Source organism: Rhinolophus sinicus, linkage group LG01, assembly GCF_036562045.2.
Source record: "Rhinolophus sinicus isolate RSC01 linkage group LG01, ASM3656204v1, whole genome shotgun sequence".
Classification (NCBI taxonomy): domain Eukaryota; kingdom Metazoa; phylum Chordata; class Mammalia; order Chiroptera; family Rhinolophidae; genus Rhinolophus; species Rhinolophus sinicus.
The window spans coordinates 87652888-87676095 of NC_133751.1; the positions used below are offsets into that span (position 1 = coordinate 87652888).

Here is a 23208-nt window from a genome sequence, read left to right on the forward strand (position 1 = left end):
GCTGAGGAGGGTGAAATTGGGGGGGACTAGTGAGTGATCACTAATTGGTATGACATTTATTTAGGGTTATGTAAATGTAAAATTGATTATACTGAGAGTTACATAACTGAATTTACTAAAAACCAATGCATTACAATTTTTAGCTGAATTGATGGTATATTAATTATTTCCCAATAAAGCTGTAATATAAAAGATAAAAATGGCTAATCTTCTGTTTGGTTTCAATTTAGGAGACAGACAAATCATGAACACTTTAAAGAGTTATTTAATGAAGAAAAGAAAAAAAAGAAAAGTAAGATTGGTTACTTTCTTGGAAGATAAAGACTTCATGTAAGGACTACTTTCAAGAAACTGAATATTTAGTATTCAAGCTACAACTTTATGATGCAACTTTAATCTACTATAGAATAATTCCAATAAAAAAATCTATCTTCATCAATTTCCCCATTACCAATGAAAATAGAAGAAAAGTTGCCAATGCACTTAGATGCTGCTACACTAAGATGTCAATTAGGCCATAATATTGTGGAAAACTATTTAAATCTATTGGCTTTTACTGATCAAAGAATAAAGAAACATTTTTAGAAAGGTCTGATTCATAAATTTCATAAAATATCCTCCTGGATCCAAAGAAGATCATTAGCCAAAGTTCATTGGAACAAGACATTCTTTCTCTGGATCCCACAAAAACCATGAAGAATTGGATTTCCATGAAAAATTTAAAACTGAAACATGGGACGGTCTTTGTTAGCACATGAAGAAGCCATAAAGGACCTTTAGGAAGTAACCTGAGGAGAATTTGAGTAGCAATTGAGTTCCTGCATTAGCAGATGAGAACTAAAATTCTAGCAAATTTTAATGTTTATGTGATTACAATCTCAAGATTGCTCATAGGCTGATGAGCCTTGAATGATTGAACTGTATACTTGCTTTAACCCTTAAATTAAAAAAAGAAATGATTAAAAACAAATTAAAAATGAAGTTTAAAAAAGCTTCTTTTGTTGATAGAAATGCACATTCTTGACAAAAAGTGAAACCCAGTTTAAAAAATTGTACCTATTTATCTCATTATATGCATGCTGCAAATTTCCTTTCCATTCCCACAATGTACAAGAACACATAATAGCACTGACTTTCTGTAGCTAAATAAAGTAGTTCCTAACCTTTAAAATTAGCAGAACTGTTCATCTAAAATAGTCTGTCAAAGTGAGTATGGACACATTTCACTCTCATTCACGTTCATCCTTTAAAATTCATGCCATCACCTTAAAACAAATAAGCAAACAAAATTAAGAGAGTTACCACTGAAATAAGAGTATTTTTTCTCTACACATCAAAACAAAGACAAAAAGTCTTCTGCTGTAAGCCTAGATGGAATAATAGAGCCTAATTTACTTCTCACCTGAACACAACAGTTTAGAGGTATTGACTATCATAACAATGGACAGTGATCCCCAAGAGATGGAAAACAAATGGGGTGATCCCTAAAATTTGTCACTGCTTAATGCCTTGAGAGATTTCCATGGTGGTAGCACACGGAGGGAAACCCACGCAGAACCTGGTGGATTGCCTGAGTTAAGGAGGTGACGCCGGGTGTCTGAGGAGGCCAAAGCAGCTCGAGTTTGCAGGGCAGAGCGTCAAAAAGGAGAGGGCTGCACTATGAGACGATTCCAGACATCTGTATTGTGCCCTCCACTATTCAGCATGCAAGTACTGACCAAAGCATCTGTGTAAGGGATGAGGCTGGGACAAGAACCATTTAAAAGGATTAAAGGAAATAATACATGGTGCTCACATAAGGCTGGGAATAGTGCCTATTCTAGCCAACTTGACTGAAAAACCTCATAACTGGGCATACTGGGTATACTGGTCACTCAGAAGGACTTTATCTCAGTATTGAGAAAAAAAAAATCTTACAATAAATACTGCTCTGGTCCTGCCTTAAGGAATTTTTAAAAAGCTCTGAAAGGATTAAATTCTTTCTAAGTAACTTAACCAGTACACAGCTTAAGAATGCTTCAGAAATATGAGAATATTCAGCGCCAAAAAGGTAAAATTCACAATGTCTAGAATCCAATTAAAAAACTACTTTGCATTCAAAGCAGGAAAATGCTATCTATAATGAGATCAATCAATCTATCAAAACTAACCTAGAAATAATGCAGCTCAGAGAAATAAAAGACAAGGGCATTAAAAATAAATAAAGTAACTCAAAATACATTCAAAACATAAAAATGCAAAATTTATGGAAGTAAGTCTTTGTGATTTTGACTTAGGTAAAACTATCTTACATATAATACCAAAGCATAACTCATAAAAATAAAAGAAATGATAATGACTGCAAACTGTAAACAACCCCAAAGTCTATCACTAAGTAAAAGAATAAACAAATTATCAGCAATAAATAGGAACCATCTTTATACATGCAACACAATAGATGAATCTCAAAATATTTATGCTGAGAAAAATAAATCAGAAAAAGAAGAGTACCTACCATATGAGTCTACGTGAAATTCTAGACAATATAAATTAATCAATCGATAATGACATAGCAGAATAGTGGCTTACTGTGAATGAGGTGAGGACGGGCAGAGAAGGTCAGGAGGCAAGGATTTTGAAGGACTATGACCAAACTTTTGTAGATGATAAACATGGGCATTATCGTTATTATGGTGATGGTTTCATCTCTATATATATTTGTAAAAATATACAAACCTACACACTTCAAATATGTGTAGATTGTGTTCTGTCTATTATATCCCATTAAAGCAGTTTAAAAAAAAAAGAAATAAAAAAGAAAGGGAAGTTTCTCAAAGACTTTTGGTGATTATTCACCGTCATGAATCATTCACAAGCAAATGGGACAATTGGTTTATCTCTTTCCATAAGATGTCTCTGTGTTAACATCGCTCCATAGTGTAGCCTGGAGAGTCTTCAGGCTCTAATGCTGCTTTTGGAGCAAAAATTAATATAAGACCCAGTATCATATTATATTATTATATTATATTATATTGTATGATATTACATTATATTACATTACGTTACGTTACGTTATGCTACATTACATTACATTACATTACATTACATTACATTACATTACATTACATTATATTATATTATATTATATTATATTATATTATAAAGACTCGGTCTTATAGTAAAATAAGACCGGGTCTTATATTAAGTTTTGCTCCAAAAGACGCATTAGAGCTCATTGTCCGACTAGGTCTTATTTTCAGGGGAAATGGGTAACAGCGTTCAGAAAACTCCAAGTTGTACACACACAAACACACACACACACACACACGTATTATTAATGCTGTTTAATTAATAATTAAACAGTATTTAATACAGTGCCCAGCATGGTCCAGATTTAAAAGGCAAGGGCATTTTCAAAGTGGTAAGTATAAATAAAAGAACATACAAAAATCATTGATTCATGGTATATGCTGTAAATTTAAATACTAATACTTTCCATTAATCCCTATCATACATGATACACGCGCTTTAAACTTGGGGGACCCAAATCCATCCTTTTTACTTTATTTTATGTTAGCTTCAGAGAATTCACAATCTCTGCATTACATGTTAATATTTCACTCAGTCAAATTTAAATTTTGTACAACTGGTATTTAATGAGGCATTAGGCCAAAACTAGTTTTGCAATACCAAATAGAATACGTAAGTTAAATACATAATCTACCATTTCTCAAAGTAGATTTTTAAGAGTTCAATAGAAAAAACAAACAAACATGAAATAAGTAAACAATAACAAAAATATTATGTGGTCAAAGAACACTGCTAAGATGTTGGCTAAAGACATTTTTGCAATAATTCTCAGAAGTGTTAAAACACCAAAGTATATTTTGATTCATTTTTAGAGAATCTCCTAAGAATAGACTCAGAACATGCGTAGACTATTAAGAGTCATTTTCTAAATTTAGTAGATTGGGACCTCCTCCCTTTCTTTCCTGGAATATCTATGAACTCTTTGCTTATTGGTCTCTAATCTTATGCATCCTGAAAACTATAATTAGCCTAAATATCACCAGAGGTACTTAATAAATATTAGGATTTCTAGGCCTGACATGGAGGACTTCTGATTTCAAAAGTCTGCATTGAGACCAACATTTTTTTAAGCTAATCACCTCATTTGATTTTGATCCAAGCAGTGTAAAGGCCACCTTTTTAGAAGCACAGCATTCATAAATTCACTCTCATATTTTGAAATGCAGAAAAATTACTCACTAAGTAGTTTATGGTAAAATTACATTATATTTAGCCAATTTGAAAATGAGTGGCTGCATTCGTTTTGGTTGACGTTCAAGTGTATGTCAAAAAGCTCGTTCACACAGGGAAACATAGCTAAAGTAAACTTAAGCTTGATGGCCAAACATTTGAAACACACAATGTGTAATAAGTCAATAACACACACAATATAGGCAATACTATTAGGTACTGATAAGATTAAATGAATTACCACAAAATCAGGCTTTGATGGTATGCAGATTACTATATAGCATTATTCTGCCTGTAGGGAGGAAGTACGAGGGAGTTCTTTTGGAAGTATGCTGCACACATGAAGATGATGACTTTTTAAAAGCCTAAAACCAAACATTTCCCTCATTATGAGATGACAGACCTTTGTATGGTCAAAATACCTTTCCTAGTCAGAAGTCACCTAACTCCAAAAGCTCACTAAACATAACCTTCTAAATTCTATATAATTACTTCAACCTCATTATCTTGAAGAATAAACATATCATCATTTATTGCTGAACTAATTTCTCCTACTGCCTATTTTCACATGTTCATTATCTAAGTCACTCAGGCTCCCGAATTTTATTGACTTTGACTTTTGTTTTTGCTTCATCTCCCAGAATCATTCATCAACATTCACCTGAAATTTCTCTTCTTTTTTCAACCCATCCTTTACAACAAATTCCATTTTATCCATTAATTCAAGACCTCATTAGCTCTTGGTTGAAATGTCCCTGAACTACTTCTCTAGCCTCTGGCTGTTCCTCAAATTCACGTGCTGGGTCTTAGAATCAGAATATTCAAGTCCCGTATTTGCCAAAAGTATGACCATGAGAAAAAATCTCTGCCTCTCTTGATCTCAGTTTTCAGTTGCTGCTGTATAACAAGTCATCACAAGGTTAGTGGCTTAAAGCAGCACACATTTATTATCTCATAATTTCTGTGGATTAGAAGTCCAGACAAGACTTCACGTGTCTCAGTGTCACCAGGCTGAAATCGAGGGGATGGCTGGAGCTGCATTTCCCATCTGAGTTTTAGGATCCCCTTTAGGTCTCTGGTTGTTGTTTCCTTGAGGCTATATGTCTGAGATCCCCATTTTCTGTCACTCAGGAACTGCTTTCAGCCCCAGAGGTCACTCCCAGTTCTTTGCCACATGACTGCCATAGACAGTTCACAAGATGCCTGTTCACCTTCTTCCCAGCCAGAAGGAGAATGCCTCTCTGACTCATCATTCTTTTATAAAGACGTCATGTCATTATGTCAGGTTGGCCTTGATAATCTGCCGTTGATGAATTCAAAAGGAACCCATAATTATATCTGCAAAATCCCTTTTGTCGTATAAGGTGACACGTTCAAGGCAGTGATATAATATCATATTCACACATTCCTCTTACACTCAAGGGGAAGGGATTGTCCAAGGATGTGGAGGATAGAGAGTTATCATAGAAATCTGCCTAACACATGCATGTCAAAGCTAGTTTTCTGGAAAAGAAAATCCTAAGATTTTATTGTAGTGAAATGTTCAAACTACACATTACCAAACTTACACCTGGAATGGAAAATGTATGTAAATTCTCAGGGAGTTGATAGATTTAGGAAGGCAATGCACATGTCTGTCCCATACTAAATGTTGTATATTCAGATGTCCTTGCTATACAGAAGCTTAAAAGCTGCAGTGAAACCATATGTGGTTTTGGATGCAGAGCTGCCCCGAGGTACCAAAGGGGTTTTTCAATCAGAATGAAAGAATCATAAATGAAAATTATGATTGTTTCATTCTACTGTTTAACAGTAATTGGAAAAAAAAAAAAAAAAAAAGGTTCACCATTGCCTACAGAATAAATTCCACATCCCTTGATCTAGAATAAAAGATAATCCATGACTTATTTGGCTCCTCCTTTCTTGTTTCTATCTCATGTCTATTATCACACAAAAAGTTTCATAGTTACTTTAAAAATATCACACGCTTTTACTTGGCATAGATAAATTAAGCTTCTTTTTTTAGAATGCTGTACCAGCTACTTTTACCCACAATCCATATGATGAATTTTATTGTTTAAGATCTATTTATTGATTTATTTATTTATTCAATTACTAATTGAGGGCCTACATTTATCAGTGAACTGTTAAACCTTCATCTCTCCCACAAAGTGGAGCTAATCTCTGCTTTTTCTTTTACACAAAATCTTTAGCCAGTTTATATATTACTATGATTGTTAAATCTTAGGTTTATAGGTTCATATCCCGATTGTGAATACTTTGACAAAATGATTCTATTTTATTTACTTATATTTCTAGGACTAATTCAGGGATTGTTACAACACACCAATCATGATTTGCTGAAAATAGTAATAACAATGAGCATAATAATATCTAAAATGTAGTCAGTAAGTCCTTGCATTGTGAAAACACTACACTACACACACACACACACACACACACACACACACACACACGGCACCAAAAAAAATGTATACAAATTTTAAGAAAGGAAAAAAACTGTATTAATTGTAATATTCAATATATACTGATAACAAAAGATGAATACAAGTCACGTTTGACTTCTGCAATTACAAGAGGTGCTCAAAGTGGTTACCATCAGCGTCCAGACACTTCTGATTAGAGCAAGCTACTGCTTGAACATACTAGATAACATCTCTTAAAATGTGTATACATTATTTATTTGGCATCCCGGTACCAAAAATATAATGTATACAAGTAGATTACAAATGGATACTTTGGCCACATTGCACTGCACATATATATGCTCATACGAAAATACAGGCAACAGTACTGTGAGTCAGGGGTTATAATCCTCACTTAGTAAATGAGAGAGCTAATGTTCAGAGACACAAGCAAGATTTTTATATAAGTTACTGATACTCTTCAAATTTGTTTTCTCTATACCAATGTGGTCTCCAAACAGGAGCATCAGCATTGCTCACACATTTAGCACAATGTTAAAGAAGCATGTTCTCAGGCTCCACCCAGATTTGTTCCATCAGAAAATCTGGGATCCTATAATTTAAGATTTAACAGGCCCTGTAGATGATGTTGATGCCTGCTAAAGTTGGAGAACCTCTGTTCTATAATCTAATATAGAAATACTCTGGCCAAGATCATTTGATCAACTAGGACTTTCAAAAACTTTCACCCAGAAACTGGGAAATTAAATTCATAAGTTAGATAATGATGGAGAAAAAACACACACAAAGGTGTGTACAGAAAAATGACTCATCCTGAAATCAGAAGTCACTTTGAAGGTCTATACATCCATCAAATAGAGTCTGAAACTTAACAGTGTCAATATGCTGAACTGGCCAATACCTAGCTAAAATAAATGGAAAATAGTCTTTACTCTAGACTATAACAGTGTTGAGATTTACATCATGTGATACTATTCTTTTTATAGGAAAATATCCTCCACAACTTGTCTTTTCACCCTAAAGAAACCTTGAACCCCTCCAGGTCAATATTCTTTATTTCTTCATTTGTATGTTTGCTCATGCACCATAAAATTCTATATAATTGGGAATAATTTAAAAAATTTCATACTGAATTGAATTGAATCAGCTTTGATTGGCCCATCTTTTCACATTATTTTACATTAGAGATTGTCTTTTTAAAAAGTGTCAAGTGGTACTATAACAAAAAGAGTTAAAAAGGTATAGGAAGTCAGGCTCCAAGATGGCAGAGTAGCCAAACCCTGTACTTCCCTCATCCTGTGAACACATCAAAATTACAACTAAATTATAGAACAATCAACCTGGAGAACCATCTGAAGTCCAGCTGAACAAAAATTTTATAATTAAGGATATAAAGATGAAACCACTTTGAGGCTGGTAGGAGGGGTGGAGACACAAAATAGCCTGGTCCCACAGCCACATGTGGTGTTTGATAACTGGGAGAGAGAATCTCAGCCACAGAGGTTCCCCACAGAGGACTGAGGAGCCCCAGCTCCACACCAGGCTTTCCAGCCCAGAATACTGTTGCTGGGAAAAGGAGCCCCCACAACATCAAGCTGTGAAAAACAGTGAGGATTCCAACTGCCTGGGTGGGATGGAGGGCTGCAGGAAACCCAAACATCTTCTTAAAGGACCCATGCAGGCAGTGACCCTGGGTTCTGGTAGAGGGATGGTGACTCGGGGGCATCAGAGACATATGGGGAGAGACTGAGTAGTGTAACTTCAGGGAGAGGACTGGAAGGACAGTCACCATTTTCCCTGTGTGCCTTCCCACCCATGCCCATGGCCAAATCTGAATCTGAAGAGGTCTGGTGAGCTTCACTCGATACACCCAGGTAACTCACTGAGTCCACCATACCCAACTCTGTACAGCAGCAGGCTTTATCAATGACTGAACCTTACAGAGGCTGGCAGGTAGCAGCAGGGTTTGGAGTGTCCTGGCTTTTTGCAGAGCTATCCCAGATCCAGTACTGGTGGCAACCATCCTGTTTGCAGCATGGTCTTTCCCAGGGGCTCCAGGTTTAGCATAGGCAGTGAACAATCACGGATCACTTTGTACCTCCTACCAGGTAGTCCCCAGCTGGTCACATCTAGTGTCTGACTTAGGCCTTCATTGAAGCCCCTCCCACGTGGCCCCAGAACCAACATACTTGAGGTTGATTTCAGACCACAGCAGGACACCACCCATTAGCCCCACAGGTGGCACACCCAAAGGATGATCTCAAAAGGTACCTGTTGTGGTGAATCCCACTCAGTGAGGTGAGCCCCCTTCACAGCAGCCTGTATGCTGTGTATGTGGCCAAACCCCACAGCCAGTCAGTCTGAGGGTCAATATCACTCACTGATGTGCAAATAGCAACCAAGGCTCAGCTATAACAGGAGGGCACATACAACCCACACAAGAGACACTGCTGGAGCACCCAGCTTGGTGACCAGGGAGACTGTGCCAGGGTTCCCCAGGTCACCTACTACATAAGGCCACCCAGCAAGACTGAGAGACATAGCTGATCAACTTAACACATAGAAACAAACACAGAGAGTCAGACAACAGGAGAAAACAAAGAAACATGTCTCAAATGAAAGAACAGAAGAAAACTCCAGATAAAGAACTAAACGAAATGGAGACAAGCAACCTACCAGAGACAGAGTTCAAAACATTGGTTATAAGGATGCTCAAGGAATTTAGTGAGACCTTCAACAAAGAGATACCAAGCATAAAAAAGGACATGGAAACCACAAAAAAGAACCAGTCAGAAATGAAGAATATAATAACTGAAATGAAGAATGTGCTAGAAGGAAACACGAGCAGATCAAATGAAGCAAAAGATCAAATCAACGATTTGGAAGACAGGGTAGCAGAAAACACCCAGTCGGAACTGCACAAAGAAAAGAAAATCCAGAAAAATACCACTCAGGAAGTTCACTATCTGGTAGTGAAGACAAACTATATGAACATGCAAAAGAAGTGTTATAAACAAATAAAATGTTATATAGATAAATGCAAGTATAGGGACAATAAATATTCTACCAATGACTGACTATGCATTGGAGAGCATAGAAAAAGGGGGGCTTCGTTACTGAATAGAACATAGAACCATATGCTGATTCTATGTACAGTTTTTTCTTGATTTTTGTTTCAGTCTTGATGCAGATGATTTTAAAGTATGGTCTTTATAAAATCACACGTTTCATGTTTTTGCATATAAACAAAAATCCCTTCCCACTTAATATATGCCAAACCAAATCTGTTCGACATTCAGAACAGAAGATAAGTTTGTGAAAAATTAAGATATTTTATAGAAATGAGCACATTATGAGTTCCTCATAAGGCTACAATGTTAAAAACAATCAGTCAATATTAATGAAGTACCGAATATTTTAGTCTCTGACATCTCTGAAAATATAAGAAAGACAAATTCTTGAAACACATAAAATGCTAAGAAATTGAGAGAACTGACTAATTAACTAAGTGACTAATTATGTCAGAATTAAAGAAGTGCATGTAAGTTATAAAACAATTCAATTGAAGGAGAATATTTAACAGGAGCTCTCTAGAATAAACCGAACTGTGATATTGTGATTTATAAGAAATTATATGTATGTATATTTGGTCATTCAGATAAACTGAAATACGTTTCTCAGATTTATTTGGTCTTCATCCAGTTACTTGCTCACAGCTCCCCAATCCTTTGGAAATTTCTAAGTGATAAAAGCAACAATGGTGCCTCTTAGTATGTTAATGAGGTGACTTGGATCCTACTCCAAGCTATGGGCTGGTTGCCAGTAGGAGCCAACCACCTAGTCAGAGGATTGGAACTTTCAGTCCCACACCTGGGTTTCCAGGGAGGGGAGAGAGGCTTGAATTTGAATCAGTCACCATGGCCAATGACTCAGTCAATCGTAACTAAGTAATGAAGCCTCAAAAAACAAACAAACACACAAACAAACAAACAAACAACAACAAAACACACAAAAAGAACAGCTTGTCAGTCTTTCTCAGAGAGCTTCCACGTTGGGAAACCAGAATAAAGCGGCAGCAAGTTTTGAGGGGACTGATTCCAATTTTGACAGAAGTTCTACTGTAGGTAAATGCTATCAAAAAGCATCACATGCTACAGAGAAATCGCTTGCAAAAGGAAGAGTCAATCGATGAGGCCAAATTCATGGCTGTCTTATTTTAAGTGACTGCCACAGATACCGAACCTTCAGCAAGCACCTCCCTAATGAATCAGTAGCCATCAACATGGAGGCAAGACATCCATCAGCAAAATGGTTAGGACTGGATGAAGGCTTAGATGATGTTTAGCATTTATTAGCAATAAAACATGTTTTAATTAAAGTACATACAATGCTTTCTTGGACATAATGCTATTCACACTTAATAGACTACAGTATAGTGTAAACATAACTTTTATATGCACTGGGGAACCAAAAAAATTGTGTGGCTTGTTTTTTTGTGTGTGATCTTAGCTTTATCACAATGATCTGGAACTGAACCCACAATATCTCTAAGGTATGCCTGTGCTGTGCATTTTTACTGAGACAGGTACATTGTTTTTGCCCTCTGTGCGAACTACTAGCAATTTTATTTATTGATGTTTAGTCCGTTTTATTGTCAAAACTTTATAACTCCAGAAACCAACAAATTGAATAAAAAATTCATAGAGCTTCTCTGTCTATAATCTAAATACTGTAAGTGAATTCTGAAACAATAATATCTAACTTATACTTAGTGCTTACTACTGTCAAGCACAAATCCATGTGCTTTTATACATAAATTCATGTGTTTTTATATATTAACTCATTGATTCCTCCAGCTTTCCCATGAGATCTACATTATTTTTAGACCCCCTTTACAGAAGAGGAAATGGGGCATGAAGATTATATTCATATACCTTGTAAAATTATCCAATTTAAGAAATGGAAAATCTGTTTCAAATTACACTTAATCAGAAAGTGACAGGTATGAAAAAGAAAATGTAAAGTGTATCTAATTTTTCATACTACTTTAAGCATATTAATTTTGATTTGGGGAACTTTTCCCATTCTTTACCTTTAATTTCTTTGTCATTTTTGAACCATCTTATATCAGCTGCAGGTTTACTACCAGATGTTTTACAAGTCAGCTGCATCAAGTCTCCCTCCATAACTGGTGATGAAAATCCGCTAATTTGAGGCTTTTCAGGAACACCTGAAATTTAAGCAAATGCATGAAGTGAACATCAATCTCCAGGTTGGTTCATTCTTGTGACTTTATTATTTTCACAGACAAAATTAAACTGGGTGGTTAGTTGACAATAAATTCAATCAAGACAAATAAACTGCTTTATAATAAAATAAACTGCTTATGACAATATAGAGATAAATGTACATATACATTGTATATATACACATATATACCTGAAATCATTTTTATTTAGTTCAAAGTAATTGTTTAAATTAAGATTTACCTGCAAAAATAATCTTTGTAAACCTTAAAAACAACCATTCCATCTACCTTAAGATGTACGAGTATAGGGATTTAAGAATGTACATTGTGCGCATTGGGGGAAAATTCATAAAGCACATTTCTTTATTCTATCTCAAATTATGATTTAACTAAAATAGCACCTTTCATTCCTGATTTAATAATTCTTAAAGCTTAAAAAAGATATTATCCCCTGTGTAGTTTGTTCAAAAAATGCATTCTAGAATAAAAGATTCATCAGCAATTCCAACTATACTTTTCTGATTCTTCTAAAGCAAAGAATTTCTCTTGAAATTTTTTGTATTAGAAATGCATTTGGAGTTTTGTGGACCATGATGCGTATCCTTTTTAATGTCAACCACTTATTGCCTTTGCTAGTCCAACTATCCAATCAATAAGAAGATAACAAATATGCAGAGATAGTACATGGGTGTTTTAAATAATAGAACATTCCACATTTTGGGCAATAATATTTTGTTGTAATAGTAGAGGTTTATTAAAATTTCTTCTAAAATTATTCAATAATATAGGCCAACTGAAAGCTTCTTTATTGTGCTATTTAATTCAGTTTGAAAAGAATAATATGTAAGCACACTGGAAAGCACCAATAAGAGAAATACACATTGCAACAACAACAACAAAGATAAATGACAAATCAACATACTCCAGTTAACTGATTAGTTGTTTGTTTTTCTATTCACCTTCATATTGCCTTTTTGGAAAAAAAATCTGTATCACACCATCATTTAATAAGCTGAAATCAGCCACATGCCTATTGTTGGGGTCTCAAGGTGACTCTCTACAGAATAATACATTAACCTTAGGCAGTTGTTATCCTGAAACACTCCATTTTAGTGGTTATGTTTTGTCCTTAATGGCAAACTTATAAAGATTTTTATAAAATAGTCTCTGTGGGATTTTCAAAGAAACATGTTTCTTATCCTATGCACAAAGCCAATTCACTAGCTGGATTACCTTTAATATTCTCACCCAAAAGAACGACATACATTAGTTCTTTTAAATGCAATGTAATGCTTTTATGTATCAAAAAAAGAAGGCAAACTAGGGACAAAAAAAATCAATCTTTAAATTGTTCTAACTTGTTTAATACACAGGTGTGTTTCAATGCACTGCAGCAATTTCAGCTGATTGGGCCACTGACAATTGTGGAAGCGCAGAGAACTCTGAGATGCAACTTTATTTCCTTGGAATCTCTATGAATGTATTGCTTTTTTTTGTATCACTTTACCCTTTGGGAAAATGGTCCAATATTTAGAGAATAGAAGCACAAGAAGCCATAAGCTGCATGCACAAGTGATATTACATATTCCATTTAGTAACCTAGAAAACTGCAAAGTTACAAAGTGAGAAGACACATAGAAATGTGGGGGTCATTTACATGCCCTGAAATACACAAAGGGGTCATATTTGAAAGCCATAACGTATCAGGTGACTGATATGATAAAATGGAGGAGCACCATATAGACATGTTGAATTCATTCTGCTCATTATTCTATCACTTTATGAAAGGATCACCATTTATATAATATATAGATAATTTGATACAAACAAATTTAGTTGAAAAACAAACCTGGTGTGTATTGCTGGCTTAGAAACAAAATGGCTATGTGCTCTTAGAAGTTATACAGATCTTTATACCTCTTTTTGTCTATTTAGACAATGGGGAAAGTGACTAAGTGATTTTTTTTAAAACATATTTTGTTACAATGTAGCAGAGAAGGGATTAAACTACACCTATTCTTACAATACTCAAAATGCATGTGTTTTTTAATCATGTTGCTCCAGTAGTATGCATTTCTCTGGCTTGTGATGGCATCACCTTAGTTCCTTGCACTTACCCAAAACAGTGAGATAGGCCTTGGAAGTTTTGACAGGCATTGTGAATAAAGAACAGGTGTACTGTCCTTCATCAGAGAGAGACACATCACTGACGCTGATACTCAGTTCATGCCAAGAAGCCCGAACGAGCTCGATCCTATTGTCCCTTAAAGCTGGAAAGAGAAAACATTAAAAATATGAATAACAACATTAGAAAAAAAATCAGTACCTTTAGACTACATATTTTTAGCACAATATCATAAACATTTTTTCTTTGTTGCCATACATCTAAATCTTATTTCCTGAAACAGTTTAAAGGACAGTTTAAATATACTGAAATATTTTATCAGATTTTTTTTTTTTATCAAAGTAGAATTAGGTGCTTGTTAAGGTTCTCAAAATTAACGTTTTAATTAAATGATTGCATCTAACACATTACATTGGATGAGGTAGACGATAATAAAAATGGATTTCCTCCACAAAGTCTTTCCTGGAATGCTAGTGTCAAGAAAACTATAAACAAAAAGGCACTTCTCTGGACAGATAAATAATGGAAAACTATGACTGCTGCATTTCTTCCAGGAGACCAACAATGAGCATTAGCATATTAAAAGCTCTCTGCAGTAGAGACACCTGTTGAACTTCATTTAAACCAGAGCTGACATTCAGCTGAAAAGCACCTGCAAAGTACCAGATGTTAAAATTTGCTCTGATTCACTGGTGCTTTTGCTGTACTGTCTGTAACATATTTTTAATATATTCCTTGGTTAAAAGCACCTTTTCTATCACAGAACACTTGTTTTCATGGAACTCTTAACATGTTAATGACTCATGCTTCTCTTTACTCATTTTAGAAAAATGACATTTAAAAAGTATTAAAATCATTATATACCCCACTAAGTACAGCTATACAACCTGGAATTAAGCAAGAGACCACTAAAGGATTACTTTGAAAGGTAGAAAGAAAAAGGAGGACTGGTCAGGGACCTGAGGAAGAAAACAGAGGCTCCCCAAATAAGACTAAAAGGCAATGAAGATCTGCCTTCCATCAACCACAGCCCGGCAACTGAAGGTGACTGAGGTAGATTCTCTTCTATTGCTGATCTAATGGAAGTCCCACCAGCAACATCACCAGTAAGGGGAATCAAGTGGGAGCATCCCTAACAGTAAGTGTTCATGGAAAGTGATCTTTGTCCCCTATGGGCTAAAGGCTGCCCTTTCCTACCTAGAGCAAATGGCCAACTGGGCAGCATGGGCAGCAGGGCAATCCCTGTACAAGTACCCAGCCCTAAAAAGAACAAAAAACAAAAAACAAAAACAAACAAAAACTTCCCATGAGCTAGAGAAAAACTTACCCCACCTACAGCCCCCAGGGAAGCCCTAGGGAAGTATCTCTGTCCCGTTAGGTGGCGCCAATAGATATTAGTGTAACCCCCAGTGGAACTAGACAACTCAAGCTGATCAAATGGAATCACAAAGGCTCTGGAAAATTGATAGAACCACAGCCTGCAAATGTATGCTACAACCTGTGTGCTAAAGCGTAACAGAATGATGGCATATTAGAATAGAAGATTTAAATAAGGGCCAGAGTATCCTAATATAATAGCCAAAATGTCTAAGAAATAATAATAATAATAAGAAGAAGAACAACAACAACAACAAAAACAACAACAACCACATCACTGGTCATACTAAACAGCAGAAAAATCATAATTTGAATGAGAAAACTTAATCAACAGATGACAAAACTGAGTTGAAATGGATGTTGGAATTATCTGACAGAGAATAAACTATAATAAAATTACTTTAATAACTATCTTGAAACAAATGAAAAATAGAAAATCTCAGCAAAGGAGAAGAAGGTATAAAGAACCGAATGAGTTCCAGTTATGATGGTGAAGTAGGAAACACATGCCTCATGCCCCTTGCTAAGCAGGTCTAAGCCTGATACTAGCAGCAGTAGGCCTCGCTTCACAGCTAAGCCTCATCCAGGCACCTCCAAGCCCAACACAAGTGACAACCATATGAAGATCACTTTGTAGCTCATACCAACTGGCCCAGAGCAGGGCACATTGCAATGGCTGACTTTGGCCTGTAACAAAGCCCCTCCTAAGAGGCCGCAGAAACAACACACTCAGTTGCCAGCTTCTGACCACACAAGAGCACCACCCAAACACTTCCACAAAATACACACCCAAAGGGCAGACTGGGCAGGCACCAGAGCCCTACTAAAGTGAATCCTACTCCATAGGGTCAGTCTATGTACAACAGCTCCTCCACGGTAGTGATGGCCAGTCCTCATAATCAATCAGCCTGAGGTTCAGTCCCTCTCAATGACATGAAAACAACAACCAAGCCTCAACTACAACAGGAAGGCACACACAACCCACACAAAGAAAACATCTGGGACACCTGGCTCAGGTGACCAGAGAGAATGTGCCACTGACCTCCACAGGACACCTACTACATAAGTCTACTCTAATAAGACAAGGAGATATACAGTTCTACCTAATATATAGAAACAAACATAGAGAGGCAGCCACAATGGGAAGACAAAGAAACATTTCCCAAATAAAAGATCAGAACAAGGCCCAGAAAAAAAACTAAACAAAATGGAGAAAAGTAATCTACCAGAGTTCAAAACACTGGCTATAAGGATGCTCAATGATCTCAGGGAGAACTTCAACAAAGAGATAGGAAACACAAAAATGGCGGTAGAAAAACATAAAAAAGAATCAGTCAGAAATGAAGAATACAAAAACTGAAATGAAGACTATATTAAAGGCAATGAACAGATTAGATAAAGCAGAGGATCAAATTGGCAATTTGGAAGATAAGGTAGCAGAAAACATCCAATCACAACAGCAAAAAAGAAAAAAAAGAATCCAAAAGAATGAGGATAGTTTAAGGGGCCTCTGGGACAACATCAAACATACCAACATTCAAATCATAGGGGTACCAGAAAGAATAGAGAGAAAGGAATTGAAAACCTATTTGAAGAAATAATGATGGAAAGCTTCCCTCACCTGGTGAAGGAAATAATGTACTCATAAGCCCAGGAAGCACAGAAAGTCACAAATAAAATGAACCCAAAGAAGAGCTGATCAAGACACATCACAATTAAAATGCCAAAAGTTAAAGACAAAGAGTCTTAAACACAACAAGAGAAAAGCAGTTAGTTACCTACAAGAGAGTTCCCATAAGTCTTTCAGCTGATTTCTCCACAGAAACTTTGCAGGCCAGAAGGAATCGGCAGGAAATATTCAAAGTGATGAAAACCAAGGACCTACAACCAAGATAATTCTACCCAGCAAAGCTATCATTTAGAATCAAAGGACAGATTAAGAGCTTCACAGACTAGAAAAAAACTCAAGGAGTTCATTACCACATAACCAGAGTTATAAGACATTAAAGGGACAGCTGTAAGAAGAAAAGACAAGATGAAAAATATGAAAAATAAAATAGCAATAATGACATTATCTATCAATGATTACTTTAAATGTATGTGGATTAAATGAGATAGGTAAATCAAAAAAGACAGGGTAGCTAAATGGATAAGAAAACAAGACCCTTACATTTGCTGCTTACAATACACTTCAGATTGAGAGATACACACAGACTGAAAGTAAAGGGATGGAAAAAGCTATTTAATAAAAATGGAAACAAACAAACAAAAAGCTGGAATAGCTTTTACTTAAACTATACTAAGTAGACTTTAAAACAAAGGCTATAACAAGGTACAAAGAAGGACCCAGTAGTCCCAATTCTGGGTATTTATCTGAAGAAACCCAAAAAACGAATTCAAAAAGACATGTGCATCCATAGGTTCATTGCAGCATTATTTACAGTAGTCAAGATATAGAAGCAACCTAAGTGTCCACTAGATGAATGAATAAAGAAAAAATGGTACATGTATAGAATAGAACATTACTCAGCCATAAAAATGATAATGAAATCTTGCCATCTGCAACAACATGTATGGGCGTAGGGGGTATTACAGTGAGTGAAAAAAGACAGAGAAAGACAAATGCCATATGATTTCACTTTTATGTGGATCCTAAAGAACAAATTAATACACAGAAACTCATAGATACAGAGAACATTTTGTTGGTTGCCAGATGGGAGGAGGGTAGGGGGGATGGGTGAAGGAGGGGAAGGGATTAAAGAACAGATTGGTAGTCACAAAATAGTCCTAGGGATGTAAAATATAGCATAGGGAATATAGTCAATAATATTATAATACCTATGTATAATGTTAGATGGGTACTAGATCTATTAAGATGATCACTTAAGTTTTATTACTGCCCAATCACTGTTGTACACCTGAAACTAATATAACAGTCTATGTCAGTTGTAATTGAAAATAATTTTTTTTAAAAAGAAACAAATGAAAATTACAGAAGTCAAAAACACAGTGTCCCAAATCAAAGCTCAAAAACACAGTTTCCCAAATCAAAACTCACTGGATTGGCTTAATAGTACAGTGGAGGTGATAGAATCAATGAACTTAAGGATATAGCAATAGAATTCACTGAAAGAACAACAGAGAAAAAATTGATTAAAAAGAAAAAAAGAAGAGGAACGAGCCTCAGGGACCTATGGGACAATAACAAAATGCCCAACAATGGTGTCATATAAATGCTGGAAGAAGTGGAGCTGTAAGAGTATTTGAAGAAATAATGATGGAAAACTTTGAAATTTGGTAAGAGAATAAATTTACAGAATTCAGAAGACAAGCAAATGTCAAAAAGAATAAACACAAAGAAGTTCAGGTCAAGGTAGATCAAAATTTAAAGTAGGAAATTGAAAGACAAAAAACAAAAATAAAAAAAAATATTGAAGGCTGCCAGAGATAAAGACAAACCACCTATAAATGAACACCAATTCAAATGACAACAGATTTCTTATTTGAAATCATGGAGGCCAGAGGGAGTGGCACATTTTTCATGTGCTGAAAGGAAAGAACTGTCAAGGATGGATTTTTTCCAGTGAAACTAACTTTCAGGAACCAAGGGGAAATAAATATATTCTTAGAAAAAGGAAAACTAAGAATGAACATTTGTCTCTAGCAGATGTGTCTTAAAGAAAAGTTAAAGAAAGTTTCTTCAAACACACAAGTATTCTTGTAGCATCAAGCAGAAAGAATGGACAACCAAAAGAAAACAATATATGGGTAAATAAAATACAGACTACCGCACTCCTCCTGATTTTTCTCCATTAATAGTGGTTGAAACCAAACTATAACATCAAGTGATGCAGTGTACAACACACATAGAAGGAACACTCAAGATAAGTATAAAATGGCAGGGTATAGAGACTTAATGGAAATAAGGTTTCTGTACTTTCCTCAAAGTGGTAAAACATTGCTACTACAAGACTAAGGTAAGTCACACATGTATATTTCAATACCTGGAACAACTACTAAGAAGATATACAAAGTGATACACTCCAAAACTCTATCAATAAATTAAGATGGAATACATTTACATAGTGTCTTGAAATAATATTATAGAGATGGAGAAGAGATTAGTGGTTACCAAGGGTTAAGGAAAGTAAGGGGTGGAAAGGAGTGTGTGTGGGGGGGCATGACTGAGGTTACAAAAGAACAGCACAAGGGACACTTGTGGTGATGAAACTGTTTTGTATCTTGACAGTGGTGTTGGATACACACACCTACACATGTAATAAAATTGCACGGAGCTAAACACACACACACACACACACACACACACACACACACACACACACACACACTGCAGACACATGAGCACATGTAAAACTGGTGAAACCCAAATAACGTTGGTGGATGAGATCAATGTCAATTTCCCAGTTGCGATATCTTTGCAAGATATTATTTGGATGAAGGGTACGTGAGATATCTCTGAATTATTTCTTACAATTAAGTATGAATCTACAATGAAAATTAAAATACAACATTTTTATGCACATTTGATCGAGTACAGGAAATGGTTATGATATCAAAGCTTAAAATTTATTGTACACATTTACTCAGAGGAAGAGGGGGATCCCAAGTGCCATATATTCTTAAATTGCCGGCACCTTACCTATATGCTTTATGAGAAGAGTAGACAATTATAAACAATATAATATTGGGATACTTTCTAAATTTTTATGATTTTATATATATATTAAAAAAAAATCCACACACTCAAATAACACATACCTTAATGATTGTAATCCCTCTGCTACCATTCTTTGTTAACTCTAATTTCGTAAGAAGACATATGCATATACATGCAAATATTTTCAAAACTGATTTTTATTGAATATAAAAAATAAGGCAAGTTTGATCGTGATTGTATTCATGACTCCATTAGGATACACAGACATTTTTAAAAGTGTCTATTTCATACTCTATCTCCTACATGCCCTAATATGTATGTCTTGTTTAGTTCTATAGGGAAACAATGGAAAACAGATTTGCCATTTTCCCAATAGGACCTCATGCTGTATCAATCACCTTTCAAAGTCATGACTTGTTTTAAAAAAAACTGACATATTTCTTGGTTTTTAAAAAGAGGTCACAAAATGGACAACCTCAGGTTCCTGCCATAATACTGTATAGGTAAAACATGTTACCCACTGTGTTCAAATTCATTTCCTCTAACACAGGCCCCACTGACAGAAAGAGGGAACTTACAATTTTTAGTAAATCTTGGTAAAAGGAATTTAACCCTCTTTCAGTCGGATTATTTTATAGTAACTATATAAAATCACCAAAGACAGATGGAATTACTCAATACATACAAATATAACATTTTCATATTTCAATCATTTTCATGGAACAAAGCTAAAAGCATTTTTGGAATCAAAAGATGTGCTTTAGGCACTTGTACAAGGTCATATTTCCTGTAGATAATAATTCTTGATTCAATTCCAGCTTTGGATTATGATATCACGTGATATGTAAAATGCCTTAAAAAATAAATCTACAATGATATTATGAAAAGATTTTGGGTTTGGAATCCTGATGAGAACTTAAATATTTTAGTGTCTGAAATGTCTCCATCGATTCAGTTTACCAAATCATATAATATTTTGAGTTTTTTTATGATTACTCCTAACCTTGACTAGAGACTAGGCTCTGAAAAGCAGAATACCTGCATTTTAATATAAAGTCTGTTATTGATTAACCTTAGGAATCTAGACAAGTCACTTAAATATTGTGCACCTCAGTCTGCTGATTGCTAGGTGTAGGTAATAATTGAGCAGAAGAATAAAGAATATGGTTTAGAGGACTGCAATATACGAATATACAGTCAAAATCTGAAAAACATATTCCCAAGAACCAAGAAACTGACACGATTAGCAAAATGATTTTTTATTGAGTAACTTTCCTTGGTCATTTCATTTGCCAAAAGAAAAGAGCTGCCTAAGGAGATTCTCATTAAACTGAACATTTTAAACAAATCTTACATTCACAACAATCATCTTTTCAAATTTGTAAATACTTATGATGTCATCTGCAGTTCACTTTATCACAGCATTTCAAGGATGAAAAAATACAGGGAAACCTATAATAAATAGTCCGAAGAGGGATATAATATAACTCAATGGGTTTCCTGGGAGTAGGATCCTTGTCTTGCGTATCTCAGCAACTTGCCCCATCACTATCTACACAGGAGGTATTCAGTGAATGGCTATTGAGTCGAAACAGAGACAAACTCTGTCTGTATATGATAAGAGCGGAGAGAAAAAGAACTGAACTCGGAAGTCCTCTTCGATATATCTCCACAGGCTCCCCCATGGGAGAGAAACCAAAAAAAGAAGGAAAAAAGGTGTCCCGTTTAGACACTGTTCAGCATAAAAGAGTTAGAAACATCATGCTACAAAAATTTTTAACAAAGTGATAGTTCATCGGAAAATGGTTTGAAATACTGAATGTGTGATCTCTGAAACTATTGTCATGCTACCTTATGGTTTCCAAATGAACACAAAAGGGAGCAGCTAACCAGAGACAATTATGTTATTTAACGTCTACACAGGAAGTCCCACATATATAATGAACTTAAAAATAATTCAAATATTGTCAATTGAAGTAAATTCAACCTTAAAAAAATAAATCTTACCTTTGAGAACACAGAATGTTCACCGTTATTTAAATATCTTTTCTTAAAAAATAAAAACTTAAAGTTTCATGGAAAAAAATCAAAATTTTGAACATTACCCTAGGGATAATTGAAGAAGAAAAATGAGAATGTATAATAATGAAAGGTAATAACTGCTCACACAGCATAGAGATAAAAGATGAGCTGAGCTAAGTAGGCTACTCTGACGTCATACCTGATCAGCTGTTAGGTGCCTGCCACCCACTGGTGAGGTGATTTATTGGTTCAGAACTCTGAGCTCTGGAAGATTTCATCTTAGCTTCAAACAAGATGCACTGACCAATGAGTAAGAATCTATTAAAAAGTACTTTAACTATGGATAAAAATTATTTTCCCAACATACCATTGGTTCTAAATGGTTCATCAATCATACACATGCATATTTGGGATTCATGCTGGGTAAAATAAAAAACTCCTAAGATAATTAGTTGGAGGATTTTAGTTACATTTTATACTCGTTTCTAACAAAAGTTACTGGCATAGTTAATAAATTGTATATTAATGTTTTAAACCACTACTGAATTTATGTGACATTATTCATTTAAGAAACTGAGAGCAATTTATGCCTACTTGCATTAAATAGTTTTCCTTCCTTAAGTGTTGTATTTCTAAAGGTGATCACGTAATCTTGACAGAAATATTTTCAAATATCCGGGTGATAATGATAAAAAAAAAACATATTTCATTATTTAATCACTTTAAAATGATTATTAAAATGTAGCAAGTGACAAACTTATTGTTTTTGCATTGTTTTCCTAGTTTATCCATTTGAACTAAAACTTCCCCAAATCAGTATTATGTTTTATCTCTTTGTATTTCCCACAAGGCCTTACACATATCATGGTACATAGATATGCCCATTAATAATTTATTGGATTAGATTTAATATTTGGATCATTAATCTCCTGCATGTAATCATCTATAATTTTACATATTAATATCATTTTTTAAAATTCAATATAAGTGAATATTATATGCTGAATGATTTTATCATTATACTTCACTATATTTTATAGACAAGTACTAAAGGGAAAACCTACATCAATAG

The 23208-nt window shown here is 35.0% G+C and overlaps 1 protein-coding gene across 3 annotated transcripts in view; it reads right to left on the reverse strand.

Moving 5' to 3' along the window:
- The window catches only part of CADM2 (cell adhesion molecule 2), a 1065284-nt gene that overhangs the window by 153759 nt on the left and 888317 nt on the right, over positions 1–23208 (reverse strand). For all 3 annotated transcript variants that reach the window (XM_074333327.1, XM_074333317.1, XM_019745437.2), the window contains 2 exons: positions 14052–14204; positions 11779–11916 (listed from right to left, as the gene is read on the reverse strand). In XM_074333327.1, the coding sequence (XP_074189428.1) occupies positions 11779–11916; positions 14052–14204 (291 nt within the window). The remainder of the gene's footprint in view (positions 1–11778; positions 11917–14051; positions 14205–23208) is intronic.